We start from the raw sequence: 25094 nt of genomic DNA on the forward strand, positions 1-25094 counted from the left end.
GTACCTTCAATTCAAAGGTGTTTTATTTGAGCAAGGTTCAAGCTGGAATTAGATAGCTTCCCTTTTGCCTCTTCTGCTTGTTCTGAAACTACAGGAGAGCAGTACGAAACCAAATACTGAGGGATACATTGCACGAGTACCACTTCAACTAAACTCAAGCCAGATGCAAACAATTCAAGAAATAATGGAGCTGAAGACAGCACACTTTTCAGGGATGCTAAGGCCATTTGTTCCCTCTGCTATAATTTATGTTTCTATAGTCAAGGTTCAGTTCTACCACAGTTTAGGCAACTCACTGGAAACAATGATCACCGTCAGCTGCTCCAGGAGCACAGGAATTCCTTAGATGAGCACTGAGAGATTGGTAACAATACCTCCTAAAGGGCCAGGTTGCTAGGTAACAGGTTGTTTCCTTGGTCACAGTGAATACATGGAAGACCCCCAAAGGAGGCTGCAGATTCTTGGTGGACAGCTCTCATAGCCCCTCCTGGGAGGAGGATGAAACCTGTCTTCAGAAAAATAGCCTTATGAAGGCCAGAGGAACTTTATGCACCAGCAAGACATGTCTGAAAGGTAAGCAAATGAAATGCTAAAAAGTAGCCTCAGTCATTCCTTAAGAGAAAACAAACAAACAAACAAACATAGGTAGTATTCCGGGATTAAATTTCATTTAAAAATGTAAAATCATGCAACCTGTGTTACTGATGATGGCTGCTTGGAGAAAGAAGCCACTGTCTCCCCTATAGCAGGCAACAGGTTACAAATGCAATTCAGGTGATCAATACTGTAACAGAGAGAGCTGGACCTCTGTCTAGCAGTGGTACATTTATAGCTACACAGGGCTCTTTAAGAGAACGAGTGTGAATTTCAGGGGGAAAAACAGATAAGACAGACAAAAGGAAATATCTATTAGTTAATATCCATGAATTATTAGTTAATATTAGTTTGTACCTATTAATTATATTTAAATGAAATTACTAGCACAAAACAGGACTTTTACTAGATCAATAAAACCACAAATGAGATTAAATAAGAGGGCTAAAACCCAATCCTTGTTTCCTCACTCCTAAACGTTATAGCTGTTATATAAATATTTCTCAAAGCACGCTGATAATTAGACAATATACAATTAGGGGGGTTGCAAGTTTCTTGAATTTTTTTGTCCTTCTATTAGTGTTGAAGTTGGCTCTCATCTTTAACAAAAGTGAGATTTGCACCTTCAATTTTCAGGATGAAATACACTGTGGTTTCATGAGTGTATGAAACATATTTATAGCTCCCTAAATTTACTGCTTATAGTTAAGATAGGAATGATGCTTAGGAAGAGGTTCAGAGGCTGAAGCAGTTCTATTACAGAAGGTTTGTTTTTATTAGCAAACTGTATACATCTCAAGCAGTGTCTAGATGTTATGTTGATTTTAATGTTAAAAATTGTGTCATAATTAGAATTGGGCATGTGAAACAATAGTTTTTAAATGGGTAGAAGTTCTGTGAACAATTATAAACTTTATTTTTCCTACTTGCTAACACCCTTGAATACACTATACCAAGAGGAAGTTTACTTGTGAGCTCTGTAAAAAAGTACTTTATGATCAGTATTATTGATCTTTATGATCAGTATTATTCTTTTTAAACTAGTAAGTTTTATAAAATTGTCTCTCCTTTAGAGACAGTGTAAAAAGTAATGCCCAGGCTACAACTTAAACTTTAACCTTCAACTTTTGAAGGAGGAAGGAAGGAAGGAAGGAAGGAAAAAGGAAGGAAGGAAAGAAGGAAAGGAAAGGAAAGGAAAGGAAAGGAAAGGAAAGGAAAGGGGGAGGGAGGGAAGGAAGGAGGGAGGGAGGAAAGAAAAAGAAAAAAAAAAAAAGAAGTTTTCTTAGTGTCAGTATTTGTTCAATCATGTTTCTGCACATCATGAAATGAGTCTTAGTCATACTACTTTCCTAACATACTGTCACTTTCATTTGGAATTTTATTATAGTTTTGTCTCTGTTCACAAGATCTACCTAATCACATGTTGTCCTTTAGTGTCTATATTCTTCTCCTTTGTAGTGTTGTATGTGGTTGAATTTTCAAAATTATAACAACATAGGGAGCAGTAAAGCATTCTTTTTTTTTAAGTTTTGAATATTATTATTATTATTTTTATACAGCAGGTCCTTATTAGTCATCAGTTTTATACATATCAGTGTATACATGTCAATCCCAATCGCCCAACTCATCACACCACCACCACCCCCCTGCGGCTTTCCCCCCTTGGTGTCCGTACGTTTGTTCTCTACATCTGTGTCTCAATTTCTGCCCTGCAAACCGGTTCATCTGTACGATTTTTCTAGGTTCCACATATATGCGCTAACATACGATATTTGTTTTTCTCTTTCTGACTTGCTTCACTCTGTATGTCAGTCTCTAGATCCATCCACATCTCTACAAATGACCCAATTTTGTTCCTTTTTATGGCTGAGTAATATTCCATTGTATATTTGTACCACAACTTCTTTATCCATTCATCTGTAGATGGGTATTTAGGTATTCTGAGGGTTGTCTTTTCGTCTTGTTTATCGTTTCCTTTGCAGTGCAAAAGCTTTTAAGTTTCATTAGGTCCCGTTTGTTTATTTTTGTTTTTATTTCCATTACTCTAAGAAGTGGATCAAAAAAGATCTCACTGTGATTTATGTCAAAGAGTGTTCTTCCTATGTTTTCCTCTAAGAGTTTTATAGTGTCCGGTCTTACATTTAGGTCTCTAATCCATTTTGAGTTTATTTTTGTGTATGGTGTAGGGAGTGTTCTAATTTCATTCTTTTACATGTAGCTGTCTAGTTTTCCCAGCACCACTTATTGAAGAGACTGTCTTTTCTCCATTGCATATCCTTGCCTCCTTTGTCATAGATTAGTTGACCATAGGTGCGTGGGTTTATCTCTGGGCTTTCTATCTTGTTCCATTGATCTATGTTTCTGTAGTAAAACATTCTTAAGTACTGGGAATCTTCTAAATAACAGCTATATATGTGGTTACAATAAAGTTCTAAAAATTTCTAAATATAATTTTGTTAATGGAACATAGAGGTATCTCAGTCTATCTTCATTGTTTTTGGTATTTTAATATAACTTCTTATTTCTATAAATATCAATGAACCCACTAATAGGTATTGAAGTTTACAAGCTTTCCCTCTAGAGAAGTTTGATACATGTTTGTTCTTTTACTTTTGTTGTACCTTAATGTGGGGACCTGTTTGTGTTTATAAGAATGCACATGGGGTTGGAACAACAGGGAAAAGCAAAATTCATAAGAATACAAGGTCGCATAAGATCAAAACCTGACCCATTCAGATAGAAACAGAGAAATGATCATTTTAGTTGTATATTTTTCAAAATTACAATTAGTGTGCTATGTTTTTAGAATCAACAATCTAAATAATTTCAGATATATCTGTTACAATCCTGGGCCTTGGGTACTAAAATTTGAGGGATATCTGTAAAACACACAGTTTTTTAGAACAGTTCATTGCTATATGATTATTTACTCAATTTATGGGTTTAGTTCTGGGAAATTAATTTAGAGCCATCCCAAATTTGAACGTAATAACTTGGTATACCAAATTTGCCATTCCAGAAACTAACACATTATGATACCAAATTACTTCTTGATTTCATGAAACTTCCTTTCCCAGTACTTTATATTATCTCATCACCATCTCTAGCATGCAGATAGTAAAATCACCACCCATTTTACAAATGAACACATTTAAATATAGGCATAGAGAGGACAGGGATTCTGGATTTTAAAAGATAAGAAGAATGGTCAAAGAAATCAAAGAGGCTGGATTGATAACACCTTTCACCCAAATTTAATGCTCTAGAGTCCGTGGTAATTTTCTTCTAGCCAGTAACCTAAGAAGTGCCTGGGTTTAGCAAGATTCCACTAGATTTGAGAACCTAGCTCAATATTTTGGGAGGAGAAAAGAGAGCATTTGAGGATTTGGGGAGTGTCCTTTGCTAACTGAAAAATACGACTGAGCTTTTTCTTCCTTTCAAAATACAAAGCTCTCAGGATGCAGCACTGAATGTAAATGGAACATTTAGAAATGGAGTCGCAGGCAGTGCAATTTAGACAACGCTGGGTGTCTGTAAGGTGCCCTCTGGCCTTCTGGTTGGTGTGTGTCCAATACAGCCTCCCTCACCTCAAGAGCTCGGCTTCACCTCGGAAACTAGGCCATCTGCCACTTTCTCCTTCACTCTCCTTACAAAGCTACATAATCACCAATTTGACATTTTAATTAAACAGCACCCTGTTGCAGCTGACAATTTATGAGGCTTATAAATTCCTGATTGTAAAGGACATTGCAATCTTCCAATGAAAGGGGCTCATGAATTAATAGATTATATTATTATTGTTTTTCATCCTGCAGTCTCAGCTCACCCGATTCCTTCTTGTTGGCCATTCTACACTTTTTAAAACCAAGAATAGATGGCCAATTCAGATAATACCACCTAATTTAAAGACACTATAAGTTACTCCTGACAAATGTACAGTTTTAGCCACAGCACCTCCTCTGTGGCAGCTTTATACTACAACATTAATAAAATTAATTTCTCTTTCATAAGGATTTAGAGTTGTAATTTATGATAACTGTTTGTTCACTGCAGGCAGAAAGATTAAAAATGAATAAACCAATATACCAACTAAACTGCAAGTCTAGCTGTATTTTCTTTTGGGGAGGGGCAACAGGAGAGGGTTTTAAAAACAGCTTGATGTTATCTGGAATGGTGTTCTCATAGGTTCTACTACTAAAGGCTTACCTTTTGTTTTCAGTAAATAGTCACTGCTAAGATTTACATGTTCTATTAACTAGTAAATTATCCGTAGTTAAGTGGAGCAATCAGAATAAGAAAAATCAATATTAATGATTTTCCTTACTAGCAACTGCACCCTAATAAATGATACAGATTTACAGTTATTTAAAGAATCACAGTCGCTTATCTGAATCTTAATTGAACCCTAGTAATTAAGAACACTTGGTCATTTACTTGTGTGACTTGGGCAAGTTATGCCACCTCTCTGGGCCTCAGTTTCCTCATCTCTAAAATCAAAATAATAATGTTACCCACTTTGTTTGGTGATTGTAGTGATTAAATGAGTTAATCTACATAAAGTTCTTAGTACAATGCCTAGCACATAGCAAGTGCTCAAGAAATGTTAACTGTAAAATTATTATATTAGTAATAGTTGTCATCATGGCAATAATGTTGCAAAACAAAACAGAAAACCTTTTCACTCAGGCAGAGTCCACATCATCTTCTGAATATTAAAGGTAAGGAACCACCAGAGGTGCTAAGTGACCCGAGGTCACAGCAGTAGCTGTTTGGAGACTCCTAAGACTCACAGGTCTTGCAGTTTTGACATCAGTGATGTGTGCATTAAAGCAGATATAGTAGAAGTTTGAGGATGATCTACCTTTTCTTTTTTTAAAACTAAAGGATCAGAAATTATATTTCTTTGCTGATATTTCTCCCCAAAAAGCAGACCAAAGAAAACTTCCGTATGGAATTGAAGATAGAAGTAACGGAACAAAGAAGATTTTCAGAATGCCCCAAAGGTTTTACTGCAAGATTAGAGCATACTGCCCTTCACCACTGCCCTCTGGTGTGGCGCCCAGGAAGCGTATATGAATGTGAGAGAAGGAATCCAGCCTTTGGGACCCACAAAAAGATATCACACTGGAAGAAAGTCAGACTAGTCATCTACTGGTTAGAATCTTCTCAGATCATCTGTCCTTAGCTGAAACTCTACACCAAATTCAATTCATTCCATTCTGGCAGAAAAAAAAAAAAAAAGGAGAGAAAAAGAAATAGTGGGGATGTTATTTGCGTATGTACGTGTGTTACTGAAGTTTTAATTACCTTCTGTTATTCATAAATGTCTAGTAGTAGTCAGGGTAATGGCGCAAGTACTTCTTTAAGTTATACTCTCAAATCATCCTATGTAAACTAAGATGATGAGATAATTTTCAGTATCTTGTAAACGTGATATTACCTTGAAGCTGTTGGGCTTGGTCTTGCAGCACTACACAAGAAAAGTGTACTGAAAACCCAATTAGCCGGATCTCTCTCATCAGATATTTTGGTTATGTGAACTTATTTTTCCCCTGTTCTCTGCTTTAAGCAAAATAAGACTATTTCTCACACTTACAAGTCAGCCTCTCATCACTGTGTAACCACCACTGAGGTTTAGAATCACAGAACACCAGTCACTGAAGAAAGATTCAGTCATGTTCATTACCCTTATTTTCCTGATTTCATTTTGGCAGAAAATGGCTAGCATATTTTCATAAAGACAAGTGAACCAAAAAAGTCAGTTCAACTTTTGTCCTCTGTTCATCCCCTGAAATACTGTTCCATTTTGCCCCATTTTTTTCTCCCTGATTGTTGGCCAAAACTCTGGTCATAGATAGTAGGATTTACCTGCCTCAGGAATAATAAATTTTGCACAATGTAATGTTGTTCTTCTAATGTTTGTTAACTTGTTGCTATGGTAAGGTGTTCTTTGGTAATGTCAAGAAACATTATCCAAATTATTAAAGAATTGCTCAAGTGGAAAAGAACTGAAAGGCATATATTTTCTGACTTTTTCACATAATTGAGACCAAGTCTTTGATTTGTTATTTAGTAGCAGATGGAGGGATAATTTTCTCCTTGATAACAGGACACAGTTTTATTTTCTTAATGGCACAGTCGTGCTAGTTTTTGAATATGATGTAATGGCTATGCTCTTCTACTATGGCACATCAGTTAATAAATGAAAAATGAAAAACATTTCTACATTGTACTTCATGAAGGCAACTTCAATATACAAGAAGTGTCAGTTTCTTGTAAGTAAAATTGCTATAGAGCTACATAATAACTGTGTCATAAACATAGAATTCTGTCTCTTAAGATTCTTGGAGCCTGAAAAATGATCCCCGAAGAGTAAAAAGAGGTCAGAAATAGATACAATTTCTAGTTTTATTTAATGTGAAAAAGCATATTTAGATATTTTTTAATTGGCTTAAAATAATATATAGCACCAATTATAGAAAGAGAAACATATAACCATTGCTAAGGAGAAAGGGAAAAGTGCAAGAATAACAGTGAATAATAAATATAGGAGCGTGAAAAAGACATTTTATATCCCAGTGGCATAACAATGGGAATACAGAGAGAACTGGACTGTTGTTAAGTGAAATGTTTGAGTATTATTTCAAAGTGAGTAAAATTGATTAAAGAACCTGAATTTTTAATACGTTTGCCACCAATTTGAGGAAATGTAAGAGGTTTGGGGGAAATTTCAGGGAAAATGGAAGGTCCAGATCAATGGAAAAACAGTATGGAGTTTAAGGCTTGTTTGTGCCAAATCTGCAACGATAGCTCTACTAGGAATGATATTCCAAAATTAGGGCTGACTTTCTCGTTCATATCCTATGAGCATGTATTCGTGTGTACCATTAGATTTACTTTTCTAAGATCTGCAGTCTATGTAGACACCCTTACCTTGGGAGAGAATTTGTCTTAAGTGACTGTTAGCCATAAGAAAATGTGCGTACGACTATGACAGAATTCCTAGGGTATCATTTATCTCTCCTCTAATTGGAAAAGTTGGTGTTTATAATTTGTTGTTATTGTTGTTTTATACAAAGGTATTTACATTTAAAGACTTTAAGCATTTTCTTTCATTCAGCTCTTCAGGTCAAAACACAAGCAGTCAGGAGATTCATCCATCTAATTCATCCTACGCCTCCGATCTGAGTGAGTCACACACTGGGTCGGCTCTCTTGAGGAACAGAACTTTTTATTCACGTTCGGATTCTGGAATATCATCCCTGGTAAATATTTTTGATTAGCCCTTTACCTAATGATAAGTTTAAAAATGTGTTTTACCTTGGATTTAACACTTTTTAATGAGTGTATAATTATAATACACTTTTAATAAGTGTATAAACTTTATATACTTATTAAATAAGTGTATTTTAATAAGTGTATGAACTTTTAATAAGTGTATTAAACCTATCCTTGTAATTGGGGGGAAAATAAAAGGTTGGTACTCTCAGTCCCAACTCAAAGAGGCAAGGGAAAGAATCTGAGGTGGAGGAAGGAAGACAAAAGAGACCAAGATGAATAGAAAAGATAATGACCAGAGAAACAAAAGTGGCGTCCCTTCCTTTCCCCCACTGAGTTCAAATTCTGTCCCTAGTCTAAGATTTATCTCCTTTCTTTCTGGAATGTCCTTTGGCCACAAGATAAAATTTTCTCCTCCTAAACTCACCACTTCCAAGACTTTTCTCTAACACATCTAAGTGGAATCATCCAGGCTTTTTCTCCTTTCCTTCATTCAAAATTGTTCCACTCATCCCACTGGATCAAAATGAGTTATTTATATGTCTGCCTCCCAAATTACAGAAAATGAGTTTTTCAAGCACAAATGCCATATTTTATTTAACTTCGTATCCTCAGAGTCTGACAGAGTGCCTGACACATAGCAAGGGTACAATATATATTTTTGAATAAATGAATGGATTGAAATTCAAAATATTCAAAAATATTTATTGAACGAATGGATTAATCAATTGGTCCATCAGAATTAAAAAAGAAAAAAGAACAGGGTAAGACACAAATATTCACTATTCCTTTAAGAAGAAACAACGGTCACAGAACTGCAAAACATGGACAGCCTTACATAGATATAAACAAAGAAATGCAAAGGCTCATTTTCCTACAATGTCAGAAATCCCAAAATCAACCTCATAACTTCTTTCAAAAACAGGGACTGGTGGTGCAGTGGTTAAGAATCCACCTGCCAATGCAGGGGACACGGGTTCGATCCCAGGTCCGGGAAGATCCCACATGCCTCGGAGCAACTAAGCCCGTGCACCACAACTACTGAGCCTGCGCTCTAGGGCCCATGAGCCACAACTACTGAGCCTGCGTGCCACAATTACTGAATCCCGTGTGCCTAGAGCCCGTGCTCCACAACAAGAGAAGCCACTGCAATGAGAAGCCCACGCACCGTAACGAAGAGTAGCCCCGGCTCGCCGCAACTAGAGAAAAGCCTGAGCACAGCAATGAAGACCCAACGCAGCCAAAAATAAATAAATAAAATAAATAAATTTTAAAAATGGAGGAGGCAGCATTTGCAATGAATATTAAAGGATGGATGCAATTTTACAAATCAAATAAGATGAAGAGTTAAAAAAAAAAAGACACGTTTTTGGACAAATTAGATGTCGCTTGAAAAATGGAAACTTTATTCTCAAATACAGCTTTAGCTTAGATTCTTTGTTTCCCAGCAAGAGTCTCATGAAATAGCACCAAAAGGTAAATGGGGTGTGGCAACTACAGGAAATTTAACTTCTAAGAAATTTTTATTCTATGGTAGGAGCAAGCAAAAAAATTCCAAAAGCACATAACAGGTTGGGAAAGAAGCTTCCATAAACATGTAAACTGAACAACCAAGAATGGGCCAGAGACTACATTTTTCAATAATCTGAAATGTATTTGTGCTTGTTTTTTTAAACTATAGTTCTGAAGAATGAGTGAATTCCTTGAAAGTATGTTAGCCAATCCTCAAATAATCTCAAAGAATTGCTCAAGAATTAATTAACTTTTTAATGTTGCTCTTAATAAGGGAGAGAGCTTTTGTTATTTTTAAAATGAAGATATTGAAATATTTATGGAACAACTAAGGTCATTCAGTGATGAAGTAATGAAGAAAAAGATCAAAGCTAATTGATTATTAAAAAGCCACCTCTTCCCAATTTATTTTGAGGCAGCTTTTCCCAAATTCTGCTTTACAGGATGCACTAGTCCCATGTGCTGCTCTAAGAATAAAAGGTTCTATGGTTTAAAAGTCCAGGGGAACACTTTGTAGTACAGACTCACAATATATGCTAAGATACTAAAGGCTCAGAGAAGTCCCGTAGTAAGAGAAATGCTTAGTTCGGTTTAATCTAGAGCCTCATAAGCTTATTTAATGGTGGAAATGTTTTTCATGTTAGTATTAGTCACACAAATGTACAGCTCAAGCAAAGCATAAACTATGCAAAATGCTGCTCTGTGAAACGAATGCAGTTGTTCCAAATATTGTAATGACATTTCTTCAAATCAAATATTCCGGGTTCATTTATATACGTGCATAACACTGGCTAACAGAAGAATGAATCTATGGCGTATGTATTTAACATAATATTCCTTTCTGAGTAATATGCCTTTTTGTTTGTGTTAACCTTGAAACTGTCATAAGCTATGTAAAATACAGGCATTTTGATTGATTACAACCTCAGTAATAGTAAACAACATAAGATTGCCCTAGATGTGATCGTGACACATATTCTGGTCAATAATATACTGTCCAGAAAAGGAAGATGACCAGACCTGAAATATTTCATGCAATACTGGCTACACATTTTAAGACCAATGTCAATAAAATGGAACTCTTCCCAAGGAGAACCACGTGTTCCCTGGATATTTAATAATTTGTAAACCATGATCTGTTAGTAATAACTAAATGACAGAGAAGATGACAACTATTACCAGACACTTAAAATAGTAGTCACATGTGGAGGGATTCTTCTGTGTAGCCTCAAAAGGCAGAACTTGTACAACTGGACTAACTTAGAGGGATTACTTGGGGTCCATATAATGAAGAGCCATTAACAATTACAACTCTTCTAAAATAGAATGAGATTCTTTATGAGCTATTCAATAAATATTAAAGGACAGTTTATCAGAGGTGGTGTAAAGTGGATTCATGAATGGGTAATATATTTATTTCTGCTGCCATTTGTCATCAAACATAAATCAGTTGCAGGTGTTGGAGATGCAAAGTTGAATAATACATAATTTAGACTGGACTAAGATAACGTTGATGAGCACACCATTAGGTAATTGGAGTTGTTTGGCTGAATGTTTGGGATGGGTTTGCATTACTTGCACCCATAAAAGTAAGTGAACTATATATTGCCAGATGATATTTCTCTTTTCTCTTATTTTAAAGCTTCCATCAGATTCTTTTAAGTACCTTACTTGGCACAAGGTAGAACAAAATGACATCCAAGGAAGTCAACTGCGTTGCCCAAGAGTAAGAGAAGGTAAAGGAACAGAAGTGTGTGGTCTTTGCATACATGCTCCTAGTTGATGTTTTTTGAGGATCACAAGACATTACTTGGGGATTAAAACCCTGTATTACTTGGAGGTAGAAAAATTTCCCGTTTCAAGACCATAGAGTTGTTAATATAGTGAAGCCACCTTTAAAAGTATATTCTTATAGCTGATTATATAAATAATAAATGTTCAGTATTAAATATTGGAAAATAGAGAAAGAAGAACCTGTAATTCAATTATCCAGAAATAGTCACTGTGACTTTTATTTCCAGTTAGTCTTTTTTTGAAAAGCATGTATATATTTCTTTACAAAATTATGTGAACAATTGTGTTTCTTGAGTTTTTTCACTTTGTATTGTGAGCCTTTCTTTCCGCCATGTTATTAAACATTACCCCAAACAAGTTTTTTAAAAGTTGCAGATCTTTCCATCATAAGGATATTATTAATTTTACTTAACCAATGATCTTTGTTGGAATTTTATGGTCATGAATAACACTGTCACTTCAGTGGATGACTTCAAGCTGATTAATCCTATATCGGTTTTTTAAAAAGCTTAAAAAAAATCTAAATAAACCAGGTAGTCTCATTAGTATGTTCACTAAGCATTTTAAATTTGGTAAAATAACCAATGTTTTACTATTCCTTTTTCATCCTATCAGATTTTACAAGTGTACTGGTGTGACAGTATGAAGAATTTTTTATCTGCAGCCCCAATATACATAATGTTTGATTTCTATAAGTAGCTTCAGTAGATAAGTTGTGTAAGGACAGAAAGTGTGCATTTCTCTTGTCTCTTTTGCATCCCCCATAAGCTGATGAAATAATATTAGACATAATTCCTGCTGCAGTGAGTATTTATTCTTTACAAAACATCAAGTATCTTGGCTACCTTATATCTGTATTTGCAGACTTGCAGATACATTGTCTATCATACAATTGTAATACTGATTTAAGAAAAGTTGCTTTAGATATACTCATCTGCCCATTTCCCCGCTCCATTGCATTACTTTACCCACCGATGTCTTTCTTCTTTCACTCAAACTCAATTGACAAAGGGTGATTAAAATAACATCATTTTCTTTCTTATGTTTTAACTCTGCCATATCTATTTGCAGCTAAGCACTGGCTTATATAAGAAAACATTATTTTATATTATAATGATTTATATTATATATTATATTAATTTATTTTATAATAATAAAATATTATTAGATAGTACTATTAGAGGTAAATTAGAACTTCCCTTTGGAGAACTTAGAATATTTTTCAAAGAGCAAAAAATTATGGGGAATTAGTGACATGTACACACTTCTATTTTTAAAATAGATAACAGGGACCTACTGTAAAAAATTTTTTTAAATGAATAAATAAATAAGTAATAAAAAAGAAATTATGGGGAATTAGGAAGGAAGGAGACCAGAGGCCGTGGAGGCCATGTGTGTCACAGGTACAGAGTTCATCAGCAAATGAAAGAGAAAGGGTTACATCAGGGGCTAATGAAGGCAGGGTTTAATTGGCTCTTAAACTTCAGTGTATGGACAAATTACCTGGAAGTGTGTGGAAAACACAGATTCCCAGGCAGCACGCCCAAATAATCTGATATAGTTAGCCTGGAGTGGGGCCCTGGAATCTGCATTTGTTAAAATTATCACAGGCAATTCTGTTGCAGATGATCTGAGGGCCATGCTATGGGAAACACTGGTTTAGGGGGCTTGGGGAGAGGCAGGAAAGGAAGAAATTTGAATAGGAAGTGAAAATTTGAGAAAGTAAGGGTGTTGGCATTTATGCGCACGTGCGTGTGTGTGTGTGTGTGTGTGTAAGTGTGTGTAAGTGTGTGTGAGGGGAGTGGTTGATAATTGTGGCAAGCACAACGAGGCAAAAAGAAATTGTCCTTGGAGCACAGGTGGAGAGTTGAGGTTTAGAGAGAACTGTAGAACTGAAGAAACTGAAAGAGATGACAGAAGAATAAAATCTAGGAGTAAAATGAGCACCTGTAAAGAGTCCTGTGGTCTCCCTCCTTCCCTGATTTAAGCAGCCAAGTCATGCCCTGAGGTCGTCACTCAGCAAACCGAGCCTTCCTGATGACCACGGTGGCCATTTATGCAGAGGCTATCATTGCTCTGCAGAGATAAGGCACATTTTGCTTCTACAAATCATTAACAACACCCATTCTCTCGCAAGTGGCTAGTCGTAAAAAGAATGGAGCATGATCTAGGGGATGGAAAACAGTGGAAAATCCCATCACCTCAAACCGTGAAGAAAATAGATGTCCTTTGTTTGTTGCCCTAAATTTAGTTTTTTTTTGTTTGTTTTTTTTTGTTTTTTTTAAATTTATTTATTTATTTATATTTGGCTACGTTGGGTCTTTGTTGCTGTGCACGGGCTTTCTCTAGTTGCGGCGAGAAGGGGCTACTCTTCGTTCCGGTGTGCAGGCTTCCCACTGCGGTGGCTTCTGTTGTTGCAGAGCACGGGCTCTAGGAGTGCAAGCCTCAGTAGTTGTGGCACGAGAGCTCAGTAGTTGTGGCTTGCGGGTTCTAGAGCTCAGGCTCAGTAGTTGTGGCGCACGGGCTTAGCCGCTCCGCGGCATGTGGGATCCTCCCGGACCAGGGCTCGAACCCATGTCCCCTGCATTGGCAGGCGGACTCCCAACCACTGCACCATCAGGGAAGTCCTAAATTTAGTTTTTTTGCTTTGTTTTTTTTTGTTTTTTTTTGTGAGATGGAGAACAAGTGCATTTCAGAAGCATTCTGATAAGAATGACCCTCTTTCTAGATTAGATCCTGAAACATCCATAAGACTAGTTCAGTTGATCTCAGTTGCTCAAATTGTACATCCAGGAAGAGTCCCTAAGAAAAGAAAGGTTAGCTGGTGTGTGATAAACAGCAATTTCCCAAGGCTTTGATTGCCAGATAGAGACGGACTTAACTCCTCCCAATTAAATGAAGCAAAAGAGCAAACTGTTGGCAGAATTCTTTTACAGAATAGATTCTTTCTGTTTGAAAATCCCCCAGCAAGTTAATTCAGTCACTGCTGTTAGGAGTTACAAATCCAGTGAGGGGACAAAGAACAAGCTCAGAGATGGCAGGTGAAAGCCAACATCCCTGGGCTGTCAGGTATTCCAGAATTTAGTTCTCAGCTGCTAAGATATATCTTCAATTATCAACCAGGTGTGAGTTTAAAAAAATGAATCCAATTTAATAGAACTTCTCACAGTGGAAGAGACCTTTGGCTTCCGAATTCAAAGAAATCTTTGAAAGCTGCTTTAAAAAGAAATAATTGAAAGAACAGAAGATCGATAGAACTCAAACAAACAATACAGGGCAGAGTTTAATAACGCTGGGGCATCTATTGCACAAAGAAAGCTACCAAATTGGGGGGGGGATATTAAAGACAATAAATCCTGAGGTCTCCCCAGTCAATTAGGTGATGGTTCCAGTTTTTCCAGGTCTATAACTTCTAACTCCAATCATCCTAATCAATGAACAAGATCATTTCCTAGCACAAGGATATTTTATTTGTAAAGTGGTTGGGATACTACCACCTTCAGGGGTAAGTGATTCCCTGGGTGACAACATTACAGTGTGTTATGAGAGAAATGTCTAAAAGGACAGGTTAGATTCTTGGCTTCCACCTGTGCCTGATGAAAAAACTGATGTTTTTGTCAATAATGGAATATCGGACTGTTGCTCTTATCTCCTTCCATAAATCCTTCACAAATGGACTCATTATCTCCCATCACAGTCCAGATGAACTTGCCACAAAAGCAAAGTTTGTTCCTGACACCTTCAATATCTTTTCTGTGCTCTTTTCACCTTTGAAATGAGGGGAATCATGCATTCCAGAAAAACGGAGTCTGGGGGAAAGGGGTACAAATGGTGCCAGGTCTGACTCAAGAAATACAATATATTAGAGTTGGAATGGAATTGAAATCATTTAGTTTAGGATTGTTGTCAGGGGCTTGGTTGGCATCAGAGCTGAATGAAGTTTGCCTGGGGTATAGCATGATAAGAGTGTAGGGGTCTATGGCAATAAGAAGCCTATGTTGGTGTAAAAGTATTAGAAATCAGTATTTTTTATAAAACATTATCAACTTCGAACATAAGTTTCTCACCAAATTCAGCCCTTGATGGGCCCTTGATGCTAGTCTTCCCCATATTTTTGCAAACTTGGAAAACTGAGGCTCAGAAAATTAAAATTAATCATCTGGAGTCACACAATTACCTGCTACTTAACTCCAGACTGGAAACAAGATATCCTTTCCCTAACCCTGGAAGTTATGTGCAAACCAGATTTGGAAGACGATAAGGTTGGAAAATAATAGGAAATGAGTTTGGAAATGGAGATTGGGATAAGATTGTAGAAAACCTTGCTTGATGAACTAGGCTTTTTCATCTTTATTTGGTAAGCAATAAGAAATCTTAAATGTTTTGAATATGTCAGTCCTATGGTAAAAGCTGTGTTTTACGAGAGCTGGATGGCAATTTGTGTCATTTATGTTGAAGGAGAGAAGATTGCAAACCAGGAGATCCAAGAGAAAGTAGTTTCGGTTCAGGTAGGAAGATGTGAGGGTCTGGACATTGAAAGGGAAGGGATAGGTTCTCAAGGCGAAAGCTGGTAGGACTCGGTGATTAATTGAATTGAGAGACAAAAGAGAGAGAAAGTCAGGAGTGACGTCATGACCCCTAAAGAGAAAATTATATAAAAATTAAAACCATTACACTGATGATTTTTCTCACTTGCCCGGGCTAGAAGTAATTTATGTAAGATTAAAAGTTAACTCTACATGTTGACTTTTCTGAACAGTTAATAGAGGTCATTCCTCCCCTTTAATCACTCTAGAAAATCATCAAATTATCTCTGAACCTCAACATATTTGCCCAGAATTAAAGAGTCTAATAAAGAATACAGATATTATATATTTTGGCTAGAATTAATTTATGTAAGATTAAAAGTTAACTCTACATGTTGACTTTTCTGAACAGTTAATAGAGGTCATTCCTCCCCTTTAATCACTCTAGAAAATCATCAAATTATCTCTGAACCTCAACATATTTGCCCAGAATTAAAGAGTCTAATAAAGAATACAGATATTATATATTTTAGCTAGGACATTTTTCCTAGCAATGTGCTAAATTGCATTTAAAAAGAAATCTATAGGTGAGAATTTAAGCTAAAGCTGCATTTGATCCTCTGTAGAAACCTAGACCATACATAGCAAACTTGTGAACAATTTAAAATAATCTGCAACCCTATTTTTTTTTCTGATAACTGTATTCACTCTACTGTAAACTTAAAAAAAGTAAAACAGATGGAAAAGAATAAACTTGCTGATTTGTTTGCTATTTCCTCTCTCTTGTATAACTCATCGTGTGATGGGAGGGCCTAGGAAGTCAGCCCATCAGAAATGCCACAAGGCTTCCTGCAGCAGGAAGAGAAACAAAGGAACTGGTGGCTTAAATATTTAACAATCATCTCGTGATTAATTTACTCTTGTCATACCTGCGCATCTGATTTAGTGTTCTCAAATCAGAGGTTTCACTTTATTTTGTTTGGAAGACATGAGAGGAAAGTTATTCAGCAAATTTCAGGAAAAATGATTTTCAACAATTAGAAAGTGTACAAAGTGGTCAAGTCCTGGCATCTTTTCTGTCCCCATCTCTTCCCCAACCCAGTTAGGCAGGCAAGCAGGAGTGTGTTAAGTTGCATAAATACATTTTGTTACTGCTCACACTATGTGGGCATAAGAGTCCAATCCTGTCTCCCTCAATCCAAATACCTAGTGGAAGTTTAAAACAACCAGCCAGGCATCCAGTGAGGCTGTCAATCCTGTCTTCCTAAACCTACTTCCAAGATCTCACCTTGTGATTTCTGCTCAGGACCCTCTGCGGAAGAGTTGTTCTTCAGACAGGAGTGTACCTTGCCTCCACGGAAAAGAGTCCTTGAAAAAAACAAATGGGAAACATGGCTGCAAGAAAACTGGGAGGACTGCACGGTGAGAACTTAAAAACAGAAGAAGAAAAAAAAGCCTATTTCCCTCATTGATTAAATTACGACACTTTTTTTTTTTTTAAGGGTATTTGCCAGCATAAACATCAAAACTTTAAGCACATCTTTAGAACTTTCTCTGAAAATAGTGGTGTTTGGGCTCTCCATCTCTTTTTCCTTCCCTTCTCTTCATCAAGACTTGCTACTTATACTCTAATCTTTATTTTATCTTGATATTGCTGAACTTTGGAAAAAGTTTAAAAGAATTGAGAATGAAATTGGTTTTTTTTAATAATAAAAAAGTCAAATGTTGAACAATAATCCTTATAAATGAATTTATGATGCAATCTGGAATCCTTTGAACAATGCAGTAAGCCAAAAGTTTTGAAGATCTAGGGCAGCCAGTTGGGTCTGAACAGAGCTATCCTGGAACAAATCAAACTTTCACCAGTGAAGGATATGAGCTGTGGTCTCTTGGTGCTGAAAATGACTCAGCTGGCTGAGCCACTGGCATTGAAACAGTCCCTGTAGTTAGCCCGACCACTACCAATCTATGGGGCTGCCATCACTCAAGCTTCTAATTCCAATTGGAGCAAGTCATGTTTAAGCAGAGGACTGAAGATTTAACTGGGAAGACTAAGCCATTGGTAGCAATAAAAGAATAAATCAACTTCTTTATAGCAGAGTAAGATGTCAATATTTTTTTTTTGAAGTGATCAAATTGTATGTGAGGATTTTAGGAAATCTTCCCAAAATGAGACTTATTGGGATCTCCTGTTGCCATTTTTGTTTCACAGATTGATCTTGTATGTCGTAGAATTATAGAATTAGGGCGTGGGAAGGAGCTTCAGGGAAGGTCTGGTCCAAACTCCTTCCTTTCAAAAAGGAAAGGAAAGTTTAGAAAGAGAAATGATTTGCCCAAGGTCACACAGCTTATTAGCAGAAGACAGGAAAATGGAATATTGTTTTCCAGTACAGTGTTTTCTTTCTAAAATTAATTTTAATTATTCTTATATAATGGATGGATACATTCTACTCTTTAAAAATTTAAACAATGCTCCTATTTATTTATTTGAAAAATTTAAACAATACACTTAAAACTTTGACCTCCACTCCCAGGATTCTTTTTAGAGGTAATCATTCCAGTGTATACATACATTCGTTCTTTATAGCTGTCATTTAAACCATGGATATATTGTAAAGGCCAATGGAGCCTTGCTAATAAACTGTCACACAAAGTTTAATTGGCCTTTAGAGAACTATACTGTCAGAGAATGACTAAATAAACTTTAAACTATCACAGAAAACCTTATTGGGAAATAGTGGTCAAAAAATCCTATTTGAGAAGGTGATATTTAATGTAGAAATGATAAATATAATATCTTAATATTTCTTTGGTTTTATTTTAAATTAAGACCTTTTATACTTTGGGAAAATAAAATTTAAAGTAATAAATTTTATAATGTTTAATGTCTAAAAATATCAAGACCTTATCTTTTTAGATAGAGATATCCATATTTCCCTAAAATAGTAAATTATTTTGCTTCAAATTTTTTTTAAAAAGTCATTTTATGCAATAATTTCTATTCACAGAAATTGATGGTAAAATTTTGGAAACAAAAAGTTAAGTTGACTTTCAGCAATAGAGTTTACAAGAGCAATGCTACCACTGAGAGTGGTTTTAATTTCCTTGAGATCAAAGTTGACTGATGTTAAAAGTAAAAATAAAATACCCACTATCTCTGAAATATGCCAAGTCATCTTTATGTATGTATCCCAGGTTATTTTTAAATAAAATCTTATTTTCCATCTTTTGAATGATGGTATCTTACTCTGAAATGTGCATAAATGTGATTTCTGAGTATTTCCAAGGAGGCTAAAGATAACTAATCATTTAAAGCCAAACAGAGCTTTACCTCCTCTACTTTTTACCCCTAGAGAAGTTTCAGAATCTGTTTGAGGGTCTTTCCCTCTCTCCCTGACACCCCCCACCCACCAACCTTGTGTGTAATTCTAATCAGGATCCAGTCAGGATCTTCACCTTCCCTCCCTACCTTGAGAAGCTCTGCAATAATTGTGTGTTTGGATGTTGTGAATATTTTAGAAGACCAAAAAACAAAATAGTAAAAACTGCTGGTTTAAATATGCAACACATCTTAAATTAATAACTATTTTTAAAAGTTGATAAAGCACTTGCTTTTTCTTTTTATTTGTTTTTCCTTCAGAATTTGAACCTTTCATTTCAGGATTTGGGGGACCCTTATCAAGTTGCAAATTTTAACAGGATTCTTAGAAGACTAATTCGAGTTGAAACCCTCTGGTTAGTGGATAATTCACTGGTGGATTTAAGTGCCGCAAGATTGCCAAGGTATCTGTTCCCTAGCATGTCCAGTTACTAAGTTAAAGTGAAGTCTTTGCTATATGGGTACGTGACCATTGTCTGTTCATACTGTGGCTCCTCTCATGTGGTCAGGTCTTAGTGAGAGTGCTAAGCGATGCCTGGGCAAGGCAAAAAGGGAAATTTATACATCAAAATGTCATACTTTAGAGGGAAAGATCTATTCTTTTTCAAATTAATACTGTTATTATCAATTTTTAAGGGAGTAATTTGTAATCATAGAACATATTGGCAGAAAAGCCTGCTATGTTCCTTGCATTGTCAACTGGAAATACAATTACATTATATATACATTATCATTCTAAGTTAGTGATGTTTTGTCATATTCTTTGAACACTTGTGGGGAAAGACTCTACAGGTAGTTGACAAGAGTCTTGGCTTCAGGGTCACATTCTAATGGAGGGGTAGGGGTTGCCTATCAGAACAGTGACAAAAACAAACTAAAAATTTTAAAATTTATATGGCCTCCTTGATATTCCAAGGACCCTAATCTCCTGAAGTTAAAGATAATCTGTCTCTTTGCTCAGGATTGCTTGAGAACTCTGTGGAGAGCTGCCCTTTGCTTCACCAGGCAGACGGGTAGCTGGAGTGAGCTTTGGTAGCCATCAGAGGGGCAGACAGAGGTTCTCAGAAGAGAATTAGGAGATGAAGGAAATCAAGCAGCCACAAGAAGGAAGGGTAAATCCCAGAGCAGGTTAAGATACATCTCTGAGCTGGGCTGAGGTAGGGCAACAAAAAGAGATCATCAGGGGTGGGATAGGGAGGGTGGGAGGGAGACGCAAGAGGGAGGGCATATGGGGATATATGTATACATATAGCTGATTCACTTTGTTATACAGCAGAAACTAACACAGCAAAGTAAAGCAATTATACTCCAATAAACATGTTAAAAAAAAAAAAGAGATCATCATAGTTGCACAGGAGAGGGAAACAGGCAGACAGAGGAAGTGTCAGAATATGCAATGGTCCCTTGGTATCTTTGGTCATTTTCAAAGCCCCTTCCCAACTTTAGACAAACTTGGATAGCATTTGATTTTACTTATGTTCTTTTCAAACGACAAATTTAAAAATACCTAAATAAAAAATTTCAGAGGAATCTTAATATCACTGTCCCCTTAACTTATTCAGTTACTTGATATTAATTTGTTCAGTTTTTTTTTCCCCAGACTCTCTTCTAGGGATAAAATAGTGATGCATTAGTTATATTTTTCTAATACACATTTAAATAAACAGACAACAACGACGATTTTTAACAGCAACATAGCCTACTTTGGAAACACTGAACTCGAAGACCATTAATTTGGAGTATGTGAACTTGACTTGATCCAGATCAGTAAACTTCCAAATCTTTGCTACCATGTAAAAGAAGAAGAGAGAGAGAGAAACTCCAATGATTGAAGAAAAGACTTGACCGAGCTTTAGTATTCTCTAGATGTATTCTTTTGTCCTTTCTTTCTTTAGAAATAGGATGTATCATATAAAATTATATAATTGCAATTCAAACTTTACAACTGTCAAATCAATGTATCAAGAGAGAAGAAAATTGATGCATGTATATTCATAGCCTCCTTCCCTTCTGCCCCAGGGGAAAAACCACACTTGGTTTGCCACTCGTCTCCCCTAAAATTATCCGACTGACTAAGGATCTGTGGTAGGGTGAATCTGAGAGGCTGAGAAAGTGGCAGGGTATACACTGAAAATGAGAGAATGACAAGCAGATGAGAAAACAACAGATTGCAAGGAGGACAGAGAGACAGGATCTGCTTGGGCTGGGTTTTCAATTAGAAATTGCAACAGTACTAACGTGCATCTAAAGGTTATGTATAGGGACTTCCCTGGTGGCACAGTGGTTAAGAATCTGCCTGCCAATGAAGGGGACATGAGTTTGAGCCCTGGTCCGGGAAGATTCTACATACCATGGAGCAACTAAGCTCGTGTGCCACAAATACTGAGCCTGCGCTCTAGTGCCTGTGAGCAACAACTACTGAGCCTGCATGCCACAACTACTGAAGCCTGCATGCCTAGAGCCCGTGCTCTGCAACAAGAGAAGCCACCGCAATGAGAAGCCCGTGCACCGCAACGAAGAGTAGCCCCCACTCGCCGCAACTAGAGAAAGCCCGCACGCAGCAGCGAAGACCAACGCAGCCAAAAATAAAAATAAATAAATAAATTTATTTTAAAAAATAAATAAAGATTATGTATAACCTAGGAAAGAGTGGAAACCTAAAGTTATCAAAGATATGATTAAAAGACTGTAAAATATCCATATGGAGAGGGAATGGAAGAAAACAAGAAAAATGACAATAATGGATGTGAAAAATTACAATGAAATTTGGGTGGGTTCAAACTGAATTTGTGTATTTCATGCTGCTTTGTGGCTGTCCTTTCTCTGTTTAGCACCATATTTACCATTAGCAATAATTATTTACCAAATGTCTTTGTGGGGTATGAGGTTCATAAATAAGTACCATGTCTCAGGGTATTAAACCCCAGCTTATAAAGGAATTTTTCCTTTAGGTAAGGTGTCAGTGATAGATTTGGAATGATTGTCTCTACTTGCATGGTTTTATATAATTACAATTTTAAGGCAAAAATATTAAGGAACATTATCTGTCAGGAAAATGTATTCAACCTAAATGCCTAACGCACATTTCTTTTCCTAAGGATAGCTTTTAGTTTTTTTTGGTATAAAAAGGCCTTTTTTTTCCTGATTTAAAATGCTATTTCTCAATATAGAATTTAACTACAGAAAAGTAGAAAGAAAGGAAAATAATTATAATCTCACTACTTAGGGGCAATACTCTTCAGAAGTTATTATGTTTCTTTGGGTGAACTTTTATATTGCTGAGATTACATGCAGCTCTTCACTCTTTCATTCAGGACTTATTGAGAATCCACCATGGACCACATACAATGCCAGGTACTGAGTGTATACATTGGAAAAGAAAACAGATTCCTGCCCTACACAAGCTTACAGTCTTATATATCCTGCTTATTTTCTCTTAATATTTTAATATACATATTTCTCTTTTCTTCCCAACCACATGTGTAGAAAATATCACTGTCGCACCTTTGAGGGGCTATGGTCTAGGTGAGGCATGCTAGTGTTTTGCAAGATTTAGTAGTTTACCATCCTCTTTAGGAGACAAATGACAAGATGTTTATATTTTATATCCAGCTGCAGAGTTTTAAATATGAACAAAAACCATCTCACATCTTTCAAACAATTGCCAAAGATACCTCAGATACAGCATTTATCCTTGGCTGAAAACCATATTGAGACTCTGGCTGGGCTCTCCAGTTTACGGTGCACGCCATTGGAATCCCTTACGCTCAAGAGGAACCCTTGTGAGTTTCACCAAAACTACCGGAAACGGTGAGGCCCCAAACGCCTTGTCACTTTTTGTACTTCATTGAATATTATACTTTTAACAGGTGTTCCCCTCTTGATTAAATTTGCTCAGCAAGTATTTATCTTATTTACCATGTGTTGAACTTCTCATGCTTCTAATCTCACCTAAAGAACTTTGAACTGATTTGTGTGTGTGTGAGTTTAATCTTGAATACACTCTTCTCTCAGTTAATTTATGACTGCTGTACAAACTTTAGGCTCCTCCTGTAATGTGACTTTACATACACTAAGATGTTTCATTTTAGACTTTCAAATCCTATGCATTTTCTCTCATAATGTTTAATAGATACTATGTCTTTTAAAAAATTTCTGAATATAGGTTCCTATCAAGGTCCATGTGACCATCTTATAAATTGTTTATTCTCTGGCTTTATTTTCATCCCTTTGGGCCACAAGGGCACCACTAATTAAGTGAGTACAAAAAAGTAATTGATTTGATCTACTCTAGTGGTGGAAAGAGCTGGAAAACCTGCCAAGAATAAACCATTTTTATTTCTTTGTCACTACTGGGAACATTCTTAATGATGATAATGTAATCTAAACAACCTTGGAGTGTGCACCAAGTAATATGCCCACCTATTTATCTCCAGCTAATTCCCAGCACCACTCTTAGGGTACTTACAGGAATTAAAAGGGTGAAAACAAGCCACTGAGTTCTAGAACCTATATTTGCCCCCAGATGACCACAAGTCATCTCCTCTCTCAGTGTGAATCTGTCATACAGAGGCTTAGATCATCTCTAGACTCCATTTCTAGTCTATTATTATAGTCCTACCTCCACATCCAATTTCAACAAAAGACAGTTCTCATTACCTTCCTTTCTCACACTGCCATTTTCCTAAGACAGTAACTGTATTCCAGAGGCCTGTATAATATTAGACTCTTCAACCCGTGATGAACAATGAAAATTGTCGAAGTAAAAATTCTAATCTCTGTTGGTACTACATAAATCTCATGACTGCCGTTGCCTTCCCTCTGATGTAGTCTGAAAGCAAAATTTCATATTCTGTGACAATAAATTCTCAAATTGCTTTTACATAAGTGAAAACTAGCAGCACAGTTACTTTAATATTGAACTAATATTTAACCATAATAATGTTTTGAAGTTTAAAATTCTATTTCCTACAGTCAGAGGAGATTTAGCTGGACTTTTCAACATTATTCATAAAAAAGCACACTTCTAGTCATAGAGATAATTTATTAGTATTATATTTCGGTTTGGTTAATTTATATGTGGGATTTTAGAAAACACCTTGGTCCCAACTCAGTCACTTGCCTCCCTTCAAAGAATTCCTTATAACAGTAGTGTTAGATTAATTATCTGAAATCTGATATGCTCTGAGGTCTCACTATAAATCTGTCTTCAGAATTCATGATGTGGTATAGAATTATGTGGGAATGAGGGATATAATGAGGTTTTCCATTTTCCTAGTATTCACTCTATTGGATTGAGTCCAATATGGTGGATATACACTGACACTCACGCTATAAAAAGCCAGGTTGTATTGACTGAGGTAGTGCAGGGTTGCTTTAAATAGAAAGATGTGGTCATTTTAAAGTATGAGGGAAGGATTTAAGTATCCACTCCTGCTAAGGAACTAAGCTGAAGTTCCAAGTTCATCCAAATTTGGGTTTAGTTATCTAGCCTAAATTCCACATGAGGATTATAACAGCATTCATTTTGTCACTGTCATTCATTTTGTCATTTTGTCTCTGTCGAGGATTTAGGCCAAACTTTCAATGGCCCTTTACATCATGATCAGAATTATTTAAGTATAAGCTGTTCTTGATCACTGACACCTAGAAATGTGACTGTCTTTCCCTTCCTCCTTTGTTTCAGATCCTCCAATAAGAAGACAGCACAGTTCAAAAGAGAAAGGACTTAACGATAGAGCTAATAGTATAAGTCCCAGTAGGTAGAGGGCAGCCCACTTTCTGGGACACCCACAGGCAAACTCTTCTACCATTCTTCAGAAGTCAGTGTTATCTTAGTTCACCATAGTTTGACTTTTTAAAAAGAAAGTGACTAGGAGTTCCTGCCAGCTAAGTCTGAACATTGGAGCCAGAAGACTTAGCTTTTAATCTTTGCTCAGTCATCTACAGACTTTATGATCTTGGATAAGTTACTTAAAATGGGGGATAAAAACTAACTTGACAGAATTGTT

General features: G+C 36.3%; 1 protein-coding gene across 1 annotated transcript; it reads left to right on the forward strand.

Annotated features, from left to right (window-relative positions):
- Positions 1–547: 547 nt before the first annotated feature.
- LOC118894099 lies at positions 548–24815 on the forward strand. The gene is made up of 7 exons (XM_036849777.1): positions 548–573; positions 7715–7859; positions 11027–11120; positions 17011–17126; positions 19345–19487; positions 22696–22893; positions 24770–24815. The coding sequence occupies exons 1-7, from the start codon at positions 548–550 to the stop codon at positions 24813–24815; spliced, it is 768 nt and encodes a 255-aa protein (XP_036705672.1).
- The last annotated feature ends 279 nt before the right edge of the window (positions 24816–25094 follow it).

The sequence above is a fragment of the Balaenoptera musculus genome, chromosome 4 (assembly GCF_009873245.2).
Source record: "Balaenoptera musculus isolate JJ_BM4_2016_0621 chromosome 4, mBalMus1.pri.v3, whole genome shotgun sequence".
In the NCBI taxonomy this organism is placed as follows: Eukaryota; Metazoa; Chordata; class Mammalia; order Artiodactyla; family Balaenopteridae; genus Balaenoptera; species Balaenoptera musculus.

Bases quoted from the DNA above. Each gene is read 5' to 3' on its own strand.
- LOC118894099 (XM_036849777.1), top strand. From the start codon at position 548: ATGCACCAGCAAGACATGTCTGAAAG. The intron at 574-7,714 runs GTAAGCAAATGA...TCTTTCATTCAG, and splicing joins CAGCAAGACATGTCTGAAAG to CTCTTCAGGTCAAAACACAA. The intron at 22,894-24,769 runs GTGAGGCCCCAA...CCTTTGTTTCAG, and splicing joins CACCAAAACTACCGGAAACG to ATCCTCCAATAAGAAGACAG.